The sequence below is a fragment of the Rhinolophus hipposideros genome, assembly GCF_964194185.1.
Source record: "Rhinolophus hipposideros genome assembly, chromosome: 6".
Classification (NCBI taxonomy): Eukaryota; Metazoa; Chordata; class Mammalia; order Chiroptera; family Rhinolophidae; genus Rhinolophus; species Rhinolophus hipposideros.
The window spans coordinates 43294038-43308227 of NC_138052.1; the positions used below are offsets into that span (position 1 = coordinate 43294038).

Genomic DNA, 14190 nt, shown 5'->3' on the forward strand with positions numbered 1-14190 from the left:
AAACCAATAACTGGCCAAGGTATGAGGTCTTTTGATTGGCTAGATCTCATTCATTTACCCATTTTTGTAATAAAAATAATGAGATGTAGAGTATGTTCCCAGAACAAAAATGGGAAGATTAAAAATATATTGGATGACCAATAATAATGGCTACCATATTAATAATTCATTTTTATCCCATAGTTAATAAATATGAAGATCTAAATTATTTTTGGAAAATAGCCCTATAATATACAATAAAATTCTTCATAAATGAATAGTGAAACTATCTCACACCAATTGCCTTTAATATTTCTAAAGATCCTATTCTATTCTGTCCTTTTTTGCCTTTTTATGGTTAACAAAGAGAATTAATACATTAAAAATCTGCTATGAGTCACATGTTGTTTTAAATGCCTTACTTATCTTCCCTACAAAATACAAAACCAGAGTTCATATGCCCATTTACAGATGGAGAAACTGATGTTAAGTAATTTGCCCTAAGTCAGAGAGGTAAGAAAGATGAAAAACATCAGAAAGATGTCAACCTGTGTTTTTGGTAGTGTAGAGCCTACACACTTTTGATTATGTTACCGTGCCACTAATATTTCTCTCCCAACTGCATTGACTCTTCTTTTCTCTCATCACGTTTTTAAACATATTCACACCGAGTTCATTCAGTACTCACCTTATGGTAAAATCACTTGATTATAAAGTCATTTATCTTGAAGTCTATATACAGATAGACTTCTGTAATAAAATCCATCGTATGTCCAGAATGGATCCTCTTTCCTTTATCCACACTTTATACTTGATATTGGAACCATGTGCTCTATGATGTTACAGGCAGACCAATTTGGGGCCAGATTACTCTGCCACAGCACGCAATGTTTCTGAAATGTAAAGAAGTTAAAAAAAAATTATTAAATATTAGATGCTGGGCACTCTCTAGAGGGGAATCTTTGGGAGGCTTCTTTACATCTTATTGTGGCACAGGAGGTAAGGACATATTCTTATATGACAGAAAGTCTGACTTGTTCCTCAGTTTTTAAAAGAGAATGAAAGTTTTCAGGGTAGCCCCACCAACCATTCAAGACTTTATTCAGGCATTTCTACCCTGTGGGACAGTAACCCTCTGGTTTCCAAAAGGGAAAATGCCCATCACAATTAAGACAGATACAGTATGTAGGCTGCTCCATTAAAACTTGAGAGAACAAATGCTGGAAAGATCTTCCTTTTTTATTCTTGTCAGTAGATACTGACTTTTCTTTTTTTAGGTTTGATTTCTATTTTCTGCAGTTGAGCATGAAAGTACACTGACTAACACTCTGCAGTTTAGCTGTGTTCCTAAGGCCATCTGTAAGAATTTATGCATTTCCTGGGAATCTGATCAATTCTAGCAGCAATTTTCTATTTTTCTCTGAAATTAAGGAACCTGGCAATCAATTTGATATTTAAAAGTTGATTTCTGCCGGAAAAAAAATGTGGGCCCAATGTCCAAACATATTTTTGTGCTTCAAAATTGATTTCCCTGAATAATTCTCTTTAATGTAGACATGCATGATGAATTTTTATGTGAGGTCATAAATATCATATCACAGAATTTGTTTAATCTTCTGTCTTCCTCCCTCTCTCCCTCCTTTTTTCTCTCTTTTTATTTTGCTTGGCTTTTCCCTCTCTATCCCCTTTGTCCTTCATCCACATCTCCTGCTCTGGTAGGTAACTCTTGTTGACGTAGTTAATATTCTTTTATATTTTTAATATCATATTCATAGATAAACATACATATTCCCACAACTATTTTTTTCAAAATGAACCATATAAAAATTTGTCTTCATCTTTTTTTTTTAATTGAATAATACTTTATGGAAATATTCTGTTATTTGTTATAGCTCTTATTTTATTCTTTTTAATGGCTGCAAAATATTCCAAGGTATGGAAATATCACATTTTAATCAATCTCTCCCCTATGAGCGTTCATTTGTTTCAGCTTAGTTTTTATGTTTATGAGCAGGGCTGTAATGCATGTTCTTTTGAAAATGACTTTGCATACTAGTGCTTTACTTTTTATGGGATAGATTTCTCAGAGTAGGAAAATTGACTCAATAGATATTGGTATATTGCTTCTTCAGAAAGGCAGCAAAACCCATGCTTCTACCAGCTTTGGGTGCAATGACACTTTCACCCAGAAGTCACAAGCAATAGGTGTTTATTTGCTCATTCAACAAGATAAATTCCCTGCCCTCATGATGTTTACATTGCTAGTAAAGAATAATAATAAATTGATAAGTGAATAATATGATAATGTCATAAATATGCTATGAAGAAAAATAAAGCAAGGTTAGGATTTAGGAATAGGGGTGGCTATTTTAAAGAAGATGGTAGTAAGAGGCTTCTCCAAAAAGATTCTATTATGATAAAGACTTGATGAAGTGAGAGAGGAGGCCATGCAATATGTGGAATGGAAGGAGACGTCTAGAGAGATAGAAGAGCAAATGGGAGATGTCAGTAAAGAGTTTAACACTTGTATGAATAGGCAATGGGGGAGCCAAGGGAGAAGACAAAGATACCAAGTGGGAGGTTACTGTCAGGTAGGAGAAGTGAGAGATGTAGGGACTTGATGAGTAATGGTCAGATTCAGGATATATCTTAAAGCAGGGGTGTCCAAACTGCGGCCCGCAATCCATTTTTTATTGACCCGCAGCAAATTCCAAAAATATATTTAGTTTACTTAAATAAACCAGGTGAGGCAATACGTACTTCACCTCGAGTGAGTGGCCCGGCTATTTGTGTATTTTATTGCATATGGCCTTTGGTGAAAAACGTTGAAAAAAGCTTGGACACCCCTGTCTTAAAGGTAGAACTGACAGAAGAGACTGAGTGTTCGAATATGGGGTTTAAAAGAAAGAGATAAAAATGAATTCCTAGGCTTTTTAAACTAAATTTTTACTTTGCAAGAATTTTAGATTTTTGGAAAAATTGCAAAAATAGCACAGAGTTGTTCCCACAGACCCTTTGCTCAGCTTCCCCAATGTTAACATCTTACACAACATGGTACTCTTACCCAAAAAAGAAACTATCGTTGGTATATAGTACTATTAACCAAACTATAGACTCATTTCCGAGTTCAGAGTTTTTCCACAGATGTCCTTTTCCTATTCTAAGATCTGTTCAAGGGTACCACATCAAATGTAGTCATCACATCTTATCAGTTTCTTCTCATTGGTGGCAGTTTCTCAGTCTTTCCTTGTTTTTCATGACCTTGACTATTTTGACAAATACAGTTAGAATATTCCTTACATTTCTTTTTCTCTGGTGTCTTTTCATGATTAGGCTGGAGTTATGGATCTGGGTGGAGGATAGTACAGAAGTGAAGTATACTTTTTATTAAATCATATCAGAGTTAATGATATCAGCATGATGTATCACTGGTGATATGGTTAGTCATTTGATTAAGATGGTGTCTGCCAGGTTTCTCCACTGTAACATTACTATTTTTCTTCTACCATAATCTCTTCTTTGGAAGCAATTTACTAAATATAGTTCACACTTAAGATGGGGGTGGGGATCAAGCTCCACTTCTTGAAGTAGGGATGGTATCTGCATATGTTTGGAATTCTTTTGTAAGGAAGCTTTGTTCCTTATCTCCTATTTATTTATTCAGTCTTTATTTATGTCAATATAGACTCATAAATATTCATTTTTATTCTTTGGGTTATAATCTAATATCATTAATTTTTATTGCTTAAATTATTCCAACTTTAACCATTGGAAGTTTTTTCGGGTAGGTTCTGTGTCCTTTTCCTGTGCCTCTTTTTTTCTCTCTCCTTGCTTCCCATCACTGTAAGATGCTGCAGGTTCATCTTGTGTCTATCCTGCTGCAATTCTTGAGAAATAAGCCATTTCTCAAGGAGCTAGGACTTTAGTACAAGTCACTCGGTAAATAATGATGCCATTTACTAAAATGGGAAAGACTGAGGTAAAGGAGAAAGTCTGGAGTATGGTTTTCCGTTCTTTCATTTTTGTTATTATTTTACAAGTTACGTTTGTAAAGCCTATTAGCTATTCAAGTGGAGCTATAGAGTAAAGTAGGCAGAGGATATAAGAATCTCAAACTCAGAGATGAGATTCAGGCTAGAGATCTAAATTTGGGAGTCATACATAAATGGTGGTATTTAAAGACATAGGATATGCTTTCCTAGGAAAGACTTAGACAGAGAAGGAGGGTCAGTCCACTAAAGGATATAGAGGTCGGTAAGAATGGGAGAAATCAGGCAAGGAGATTGAGAAAGGGCAGCAAATGAGGTAGGAGACTAGCCTACCTCATGCATGGTGTCCTAGAAGCCAAGTAAAGAAATGTTTCAAGTAAATGAAAGTGATAGAGTCAAGGTCTCGAGATATTATGGAAGATCAGGACTAAAAATTTACCATTGGATTTGGCAATATCCAAGTTACGGCTGACTTTGATATTACTATTTCAGTGGAACTGTAAAAATGAAGCTTAATTTTGCAGAGTTCAATACAGAATTTTATCTGAGGAATGGAGAATGCCCTCTTTTGGGGATTTGCTATAAAATAGAATGGAGAAATAAGGTGGTAGTGAGATGGGGAACTGATGTACAGGAAATTTTTTTTTTAAGTTGGGAGATATTACAACATATTTGCAGATAGATAGGAATTATCTAGTAAAATGGAGAAAAAATGACAATGCAGAAGAGAAAGGGGATAATTGAAGTAGCAAAAACCTAAAATTGGCAAAAGGAAATGGAAACCGAGGCTTAAAAGAAGGGGTTGACCTTAGGTGGGAGAAAGAACAATTTCTCCATTATAACAGGGTTGAAGGCTGATTATATGGGTACAGATATCAAGGATATACAGGATATAGTGGTGAGAAGAGGAAACTGAACCATGCTTCTTTCAATTTTCTTAGAAGCAATATCATAAACAAAGAGACAAGATGGGAAAAATGTTGAAGAATTGAAAAGGAACATAGGTGACTGACTCTTTTCATGGGATCAGAGTTGAACATGAATTAATATGGAAAATGTGATAAGATTGTCAGGCACTACTGGGGACTCTCTTGAAGTCTTTATCATGTATCAATAGCTATGCCAGTAATGCAATATTCTACATTTTCTCCAGTTAATAATCATCTGTTCAGTGGCTAGGGGCAGGTTCATAGTAGGAAGACAGGTGAACTTACTTAGGTGATTTTTTATTTTCTAATTTTTTTGGTCACATTGATTTGAAGAAGAGAGAGAAAGGCCTTGTGAGTGTATATGAGATCGTATGCAAGAGAGAGACTACCATGATTAATGATGGACCCTAAATTGGGTAAGTGAGGCAGTGTGAACCTGAATGGGATGAGTGAAAAGTGTGTAGAGGTCAAGAAACTTTTTTATTGGTGAAGTATATGATCTAAACAATTGGGAGACTCTTGTTGTAAATGTTCTTTTAAGGTTTCCCTGTACGCTGCTGATACTATGTGTCCATGCGATGGTAGAACCTGAAACACCTTTTCAATGCCTTTTATGATAATCTATCCAATCAAGTTTGCACCTCTTCTTGGTTCAGTCTTGCTAATGTACAATATTTTGGGACATTATCTACTTCATGTTTTTAATTTTTTAAACTAATTTTTCACTTATATTCTGTTATAATTCGTGCAAATTCCCAGTAATTATGGTTATATGTTTTCCCATGACTTTACTCAGAGATCTAACTGAACAATTTTAGAGAACTGTCTGCATACTTTCAAGCACAACTGATTGAGTAGAAGAACCCAGTGGGGACTATCTGATATATAAATAGCCTATCTAGGACTGATTTAATTTGTTTCAATAACTTGTCCATTTTACTGAAATAGAATGACTAAGTACTATTATCACTTTGGAAACTTTTTGATCATGTGATATTGATTATTACACTTCAGCACATGTTAGGAAAAAACGAAAATTTATTTTTTATTGTTTGTTAAATGAGTGGATTAAGGGTTGTGTATATTTTGATAACTGCACTTCAGCATGTGAGTGAAGGTACGGAATTGAAGTGGAACTGTTACTTACAAAATAATTCTAAATGGAATCCATTGTCCAATGAGGTTTTATTCACTGACTGTCAGTGAGGTTTTATTCTCTTAAAAAATAGGGTCAAACTTTACATGGCAGATTGATCTTTCCTGTTAGATTTCTTTGCTCTAGGCTCTTTGCTACAGTCAGGGAGCTGTCCTTCAGAATGAATGATGCTTTTGCTTGTTTCAGGCATATTAATTATGCAATATGGTAGTTTGCGTAGGAATTGCAAATGCAACTAAACTATTGAACTTATAAGTCTTATTATCACCTTAGAAACACTGAACAGGAAATTCACATTTCTTCACTTGTGCTCCTTGACGGGTACGAGCCAGACTTCCAGACATGCAGAAGTGGTCAGGTTAGAGGTCTCGAATTCTGTGATTCTGGGAGGAAAAAGTTTATTTTTAAAACCTCAGCATTTGCAAAAAATACTTTTTTTAAAAGACAGGAACACAATAAGAATAGTATTTTAAACAAGTTGTGTTTCCTTATAGCTAATCATTGAATCGTCTATTAAAAATAACAAGCTGATGTTATAGCTCAGTGATGGCTACCCTTGAGATGTGACCTTCAGGGACCTCAGTGAAGTCTAGCACAGCTATTGATTAAAACACGCCAACAAGAACTTTGTGCCTAAATGACCTTCTAAAGGTGCCCTTTAGACAACATGGTGAAAAACATGGGTGGGTGCCTTGACCCTTGCCCCTCCGAATAGATGCTGGGATTTGTAGGATGAGTTGCAGTAATGTCCATGGGCAACTGGGAAACCAAGGGGCCTGGATCAAGGAGAGGTGGTGTTCACCTTTCCCTCTAGGCGTTAAATATTGCAGGAATTTTTAAAGTAAAAAAAACCAAAAACTATTTCTAAGGGAATTTCTCAATTGAACCCCAGGTATCAGAAAAGACCAGATATGAACCCATAAGTGTTAAGTGCACATTTCTAAATGATAATATAAGTTCATGTATATTTTATTTTTCATAAAACTCATAATCAGAAATGGGGACTCTTTAGATGAGCACTAAAAATGAGGTGTGAGGACAAATGGCTTTACATTTACATTAGTATACATGTTCTGAGTCTTTTATAAGTTTCACCCTCCTTGAATATTTTCCAGAGCACCTTGGATGGTATATTTATCTACAAGTCAGTCCCAGATGTCACTTGTCACTGCTAAGGTCACCGGTAGGAATGGTATCCCATTCAAGTAGTGGTATAACAGGCTATGCTGAAGACACTCAACTCTTAGACATAGGTTACCAGGAAAATGGCAGTTCCCACAGATCTTGTGTAGACCAGCACTGATGTGCCCAGAGGGCCTGCTGGAAGATTAGCAGCCCCTAGAGCTTCCTGAGGTAAAATATCTAGGGCTTACTCCTCTGCCGAGTTGCCTGGGTCCCAGACTGAGTACTGTTGACCTGTAGATCTTAGCACCACAACTCATAACATGCTTTCTTTCACATGTGTGCTGTGTGCACTTCCTCACAGTCTCACACAGCCAATGTTCCCAAGTCACATCCACACAATCAAGGTGCTGAATTGGAATGTTTTTTTCTAGCATCTACTACTGTACATTGTGCCTTAAACTGACAGTGATCCTCATATCCCCAACACTTGGAACTATGTGTTGACTGTGACTTGTTCTTCCAGAATTCTTCCTTTGTGATGGACTCTCTCCTGAGGCTGGGCTGGCCTCAGTTAGTTGTCTATCAAATATATTTTTATGTCTCTGACTTTCAAACAGTTTGAGTCCCTCTTTTATATTGCCCAGGAGTCCTTTGCTTCTTTATAAATTACAGGTTCATTGCAGGTATGTAAATTTAGATCACTAGATTTCTTAATACTTTTGCTTCTCTCAATAGGCTACCTTAAATGCCTAAAGAAAGACTTATTTATTTGGTAAAATAAATACAATTGTAAAATACAATTATTGTAAAATACAATTGTAAAATACAATTATGTTTTTAATTTAATTTCAACCACTGGTAGTCAAAAAAAAATCTTAAGTTCTTCTTTTAGGTTTAGCTACATGTCTCAAACATAGAGTAGTCAGTTTTCTTATTTGTAAAATAGGGAGACTGAACTAGATAGCAGTTTCCCACTTTTTTATAGCAGCAAATACGTATTGTTAGGATAAAACCCTAAAAGATACCTCAACAGGTAAAAATGACATTTTAATAATATGTAATTAATTTTCATTAACAAGAAAATTCCCTTGAGATTATAAATGACACTTATAGACATATTCAATGTAGTATGTAATTTATTTTTAGTATTTTGTTTTAAATGCAAATAATTTTTTTAACGTTTGTATTCAATAGACATATTATAAGCAGGCAGAGATCTGTTAGCAGGCTTGCTTGTTGATTTTTAATTGCTTGACTTGCAATCTCAGGATATATATCATTAACAGTGGAGACAGAAAAAGTTGTAATCTGAAATATTTCTCAAAGTGAGTGCAACAGGTGATGCAGGTTATTGCTTCAGTGGTCTTTAGTTTGTCATCATTTGAGGGTAATGTTCTGAACAGAATTTTAAGATATTTAAACTTATACTTAAAATTGAATTTGAATAAATCTTTCAAAAATCTCTCAGGTTCTTGTACTGAATCTGGGTTTCTCTGGAACCAAACTGGACTCAGTAATCACTGTTAGTTCTATAATTCCAACCACAATTTGATAACAGTGTGTTACATTTGTACTACAGATATTGTAGTTTGTTCTAATCTCGTGTATCCATACATATCCGTGAAGATACACATACAGTTTAAAGGGACACAGAGGCTCCTGGAAACACAGTCTTCCTCAGACAATTTTATTTTTCTTAAAGATTTTTTGATATTTTAAGCTTGCTTGAACAACATCAGCATAAGTTGCTTGCTCATGCTATTTCTTCATAGCCTAAAAAGTAATCCATTTATCGTATTTCTATACTAGCTATTGTTGTCTATGATCAGTGAGAGATAGTTGATTTCTGCCTATTGTAGAAACACAATAAATGAACCACACTTTACAAGTTTCTTGACCTTATTTTTTAAGAAATTTTTTACATTTGTATGTGGACATACTGATTTACCTTAACATATTAGAATGGAAAGTTCATTAATTCTTTTTAAAAAGTAATTTATGTACATATTATTCTGAGGAGATAAAAGTGTGTAATTACTACCAGAATTTCATCACCTCTTTAAATTATTGCATTAAACGAATAATGGCACTATAATTTTAAAAAGCAAGATTTTTCTTAAATCATGTTTATTTTATAGAATTTTTTGTTTAATTTTTTTTAAGTCTAAGTTATCTTAGCACCAGAATGTATTAATGTTTGAGTTAATTTTAGGATTAAACACTTCCCTTTAAGCAAACCAAAAAATGCAATAAATATTCATTGTGATTTTCAACAACTATTTAGCTTTTTTTTTGGTAAATTTTCCTGGATTTTTGTGTGTTTTGAAAATACAAATGTATCTCCTGTAGACTACAAAGTTACTTATATCTAACTCAATGATGCTTAATAAGATGAAGGCCTTTAACTTGTTCATAGAAATATTTGATTAACAGGTAAATAAATGCATGAAAGTGTGTATTGATGATTAGATGTTTACTACGTTGTTCTAAAAGGGATATGTTTTCTGCTCTAAATTATGTACAATATGATCATTCAGTTTGACATTTAATGCCTTACCTATATGTCAAGATTTCTATTGATTTTCCTCTGGGTCATTGTGTTTACACTTTGTAATTAGCTTTACTCTTTGAAAATATAATCTTATATACCATATTGAAACAAATTTTCTTTTTAAAGGAAAAAATAAGAAGATATCAACAGACTAAAAAGATGTTTTCAGAGGCATAGTCTTCAGGAATATACTGGAGTTCATGAGGTCTCAAGGTTAGCAGTTTATACATTATTTTCATGCTTTATAGATCTGAGATATAACTGTAACTGTTCCAAGTTGTTATTGCTAATGTGTAATTAGATAATAAAAAAATGTTCTTACTTAAAATATATATTTTTAACAAAATCTCTTCAAAATTAAAAAAAATAATTTATACCATAAATGTATTATTTGGTTCAATTGGAGATCGTTAAAAGAAAATATTGTTTTAGTAGAAAACCAAATTATAATATGCTTCACTTTTTTGAAGAGTAGCCCTGTTAACATAAAAATAAATACATATTAGGCATGCCTATAACATTTTATTTATGATTTGTTAAGGTATATACAATTATTTAGCACAGTTTTCTATTGTGTGTGTGTGTCTTTGGTTACAATATACACACATGTACATGCATAGTTTAGGAAAAAAAGCTAACCAGCAATCCTTCTAAAATTCTTTGAATCCCATTCCTTGACTCAGCAATGGTACTTCTGGGTACTTATCTGAAGAAATCCAAAACAATAATTTGAAAAGATGTATGATCCCTATGTTCATTGTAGCATTATTTACAATAGCCAAGATATGGAAGCAACCTAAGTACCCATCAATAGGTGATTGGATAAAGATGTGGTACATATATACAATGGAATATTATCCAGCCATAAAAAACAATGAAATTGTGCCATTTGTGACTACATGGAAGGACCTAGAGGGTATTATGCTAAGTTTAATGAGTCAGACAAAGACAAATATCATATGATCTCACGTATATGTGGAATCTAAAAAACAAAATGAATAAAAAACAAAAGAGAAATAAATATAGATATGTAAATAAACTGATAGTTGCCAGGTGGGAGCAAGTGTTAATGGGCTGGGTGAAAAAGATTATGAGATTAGTAAGTACAAAATGACAGTTACAAAATAGTCATGAGGATGTGAAGTAAAACATAGGCAATATAGTCAATAATATTGTAATAACTATGAATGGTGTCAGATGGGTACTAGACTTAGGTATCAAGGGAATCATTTTGTAAGTTATATAAATGTCTAACCTACTATACTGTAGACCTAAAACTAATATAATATTGAATGTCAACTGTACTTGAAAAAAGTAATAAGTAGAAGCAACTGGAAAAAAATAAGAAAAAGATTTTTTAAAAAAATGTAGTAATGTTTTTGCCTTAGAGAAAATTACATTCTAGTGGGTAGAAACACATAAGCCATAAAAACAAAGAAAATCATGTATTATGTTAAATAGTGATACTGCTATAAAGTAAAGAAAACGGGAAAAGAAATATACAGTATAAGGAGCGATGGAATTTTAAAATAATCCTAACAATTTAGTACTGCATAATTTACACAAAAGAAATAAATACCACTTTTGCCCACAACGTGCCAACTAACAACAAGTGTGATGAAATACAACACCTGCTGGTAAGTTTTCTAAATCATCATCTGCTAAGGTAAATGTTGTTAATTTATATATATATATATATATATATATATATATATATATATATACTGATGTGCGTCTACCTTGATTTTGCCAGAAAGAAAAGACATAATTTTTTAAGTGATAACACATTTACTACACACACATGTTGTCAAAATGTTTGCAATAAAGAAATATACAAGTAAATGTGGGTTAATCCTTTCACTTACTAAAAGGGTAAAGACTATATTTATCTGTGTATGGGAGGGCCAATTCATTTTTTCAAATTGAATAAATACTATAAATCTTAAGTAGTTGACAATCACTATGAAAATACATATAGATGATACATGGTGCTAGAAGTCTATATATATATATGTTAATCATCATTCCTACTTTTAGGAGAAACTGAATACTGGGATTGGAGATTGAGGAGAATTATTTAAATACTACCTCATTCACATGATATGCTAATTTTTTAAAGGACGTATGCATTCTTTTGTGTATTTGACTTATTAGATTTGGAAATGAAATCAGTCTATTTTTGATCATTAAAAAATGAGTTATCAGGTTTCTTTTGATGATAATCCAATTGGAATTTTTCTATTAAATGTTAGGTGCTGAACATAGGAATCTGGAGGTGTTTATGGCCCAGATAACACTGTCCATCTAAACTATAAATGAACCCATCACATAAATTGACATTATCTTAAAGGTCATTCAGTCTTGACGTTAGTGGATAGAATTGAAAGGTTTAGTCAATTTTGTTTCAGAAATAGTAGTTAAATCAGTTCTTTTCATTGTTAATAAGTCAATGTGAAAGGAATATCTAGCCATGCAAATAAACAAAATTTGGATTAAGGGTTCTTAAAACCTATTAAATATTGCAACTCCTTCAGTCTTCCAAAAGGCAGGTATTATAAACAACATCTAAAGGAAATAAATGTCTGGTATTGGAGTATTAAAAGAAGTTCAAAGTAAAGGTCATCATTGTTAGAAGGTCTATCTTAAGTAAGCCAAAGCAGAGGGTATTTATTACGTGTTGTACTGTAGCCAGAAGAAATGGTCAGCTTTATGTCGTTGACGAAAAAAAAAAGGGTAACTGATATTCTGTTTTGGGAAAAACCAAATGAAAAGAAAGAATGAGACATATAGGAGGGTTGGTGGAATGTTATGGTGAAAAAAAGATGACTTCTCATGTCATGTCTCTGTGTCAGAGATAGGTTCCTTCCAAACCAATATTAACCTTTGTTACATTCATCTGGAAACTTTGAAGTTAAGAACTAGAAACTTTTAAGAGTAACCGAAACATGACTTTACAAAAGCAAATAGAAAATTGCGTATGCTTTCTCTTAAATGTCCTTGCTTTCCTCCTCTTTATGTATGCTTTACAAAAGCTAAACCCAGGAATCCTATGCAAATTTGTACCACAAATCCGTTTCTCCAGGGACTCTGCCAAATACCGACTCTTCCATCCTCTCACCAACCACCACCCACAGATACACATGTTTCAGTCTCACATGCCTGTGCTGTAGGTGGTTCCTCCTGCTGCACCTTTTTTCAATGGTTCTCCAGAAAATTTCCTATCATTCTCATTCTTATAATTTATATAATCCAGTTTTCTCAGGCTGAGCACTATTGACATTTTCATCAGATGATTCTTTGTTGTGGTGGCTGTCCTGTGCGTTGCAGGATGTTTAGCAGCATCCTTGGCACTAAATGCCAATAGTATTCCACCCCCCAGTTGTAAAAACCAAAAATGTCTCCAGATATTGCCCAACGTCCCCTTGGGACAAAATTATCACAAGATGAGATCCACTGATTATACCCTCACCTCTGCAACCTCAAAAAAGTCTACTCCCTATCAACCACAAAACCTTACAGCATCTTGTTCTCTATTAGAATTCAACTGAGACACTTTAAATTCCAACCTCCCTTGTTAAAGTGGAACTCACCTCTGTTGGACCATTTGTATGTTTTTAGTTTCCTTTTATCTGCTTATACTTGACCTTGTCTCTAAAATGGTCTTACAAAATAATGAGTGAATGTAAAATAAGAAAAAAAAATTAGGGAAAAGGAAAAATAAGGTAAAATCTTAAGATTAAGGCAGGAGTGATGTTAGGTTACAAATGAAATTAAACACTTTTCCTCTCACTTTTTTTTCTTTTTGTTCCAAATTCAATGAGACCTGGATCTTTCCACATTCTCTAAGTCTTACTTGAAATTTAGCTTGTATACCAGCAGCTTACCTTCCATTCTACAGATTGTCCTTTCTTACACCATATATACAAACTTGAATCCAAATATAGTGGCTATTCTCTTTTCTTCCCTCCAGGCACATAAGTGCTACAGGAGCAAATTATACCACTGCAGATGTGGGGTTTTCTAATCTGTGTTAGCCATTCAGTAGCTTCCACTAATCCTTTCGCTCTGTGGTCAGCCACTGTTCCAAAGGTTTCTCACCCCACTTAAACCATACAATCTCTCCTCATCGCTCTCAGTGCACCTGCTATTTCAACAAGGAAATGGAGGTCATTCTATGGAAACTACTTGTGTATCTTTGCATTTCTCTCCAGTATCAAACTGCTGCATTTATCAACATTCTTACCTTTTTTCGTTTAATCCAAAGAATGAAGAGTCCTTCCTGTTACTGAAGGCAAAGCCTGTATTTGAGATTTTTTCCTATCACTGGTGCTGAGAGGCTTTTGCCATTAGTTCTTTCCTTTTGTCCTTTATCTTCAACTTCTTCATCTTTGCTGGTCCCTTCCTTCAACCTATACAAATTCTTCAAGCTGCTGTCCAAAGAAGTGAATCAACAGACAAAAA

At 33.8% G+C, this 14190-nt stretch overlaps 1 protein-coding gene across 1 annotated transcript in view; it reads left to right on the forward strand.

The window, feature by feature from the left end:
* The window catches only part of CSRNP3 (cysteine and serine rich nuclear protein 3), a 204860-nt gene that overhangs the window by 35560 nt on the left and 155110 nt on the right, over positions 1-14190 (forward strand). The window contains exon 3 of the mRNA XM_081051135.1: positions 9856-9942. Within this exon, the coding sequence (XP_080907261.1) occupies positions 9930-9942 (13 nt within the window). The 5' untranslated portion in view covers positions 9856-9929. The remainder of the gene's footprint in view (positions 1-9855; positions 9943-14190) is intronic.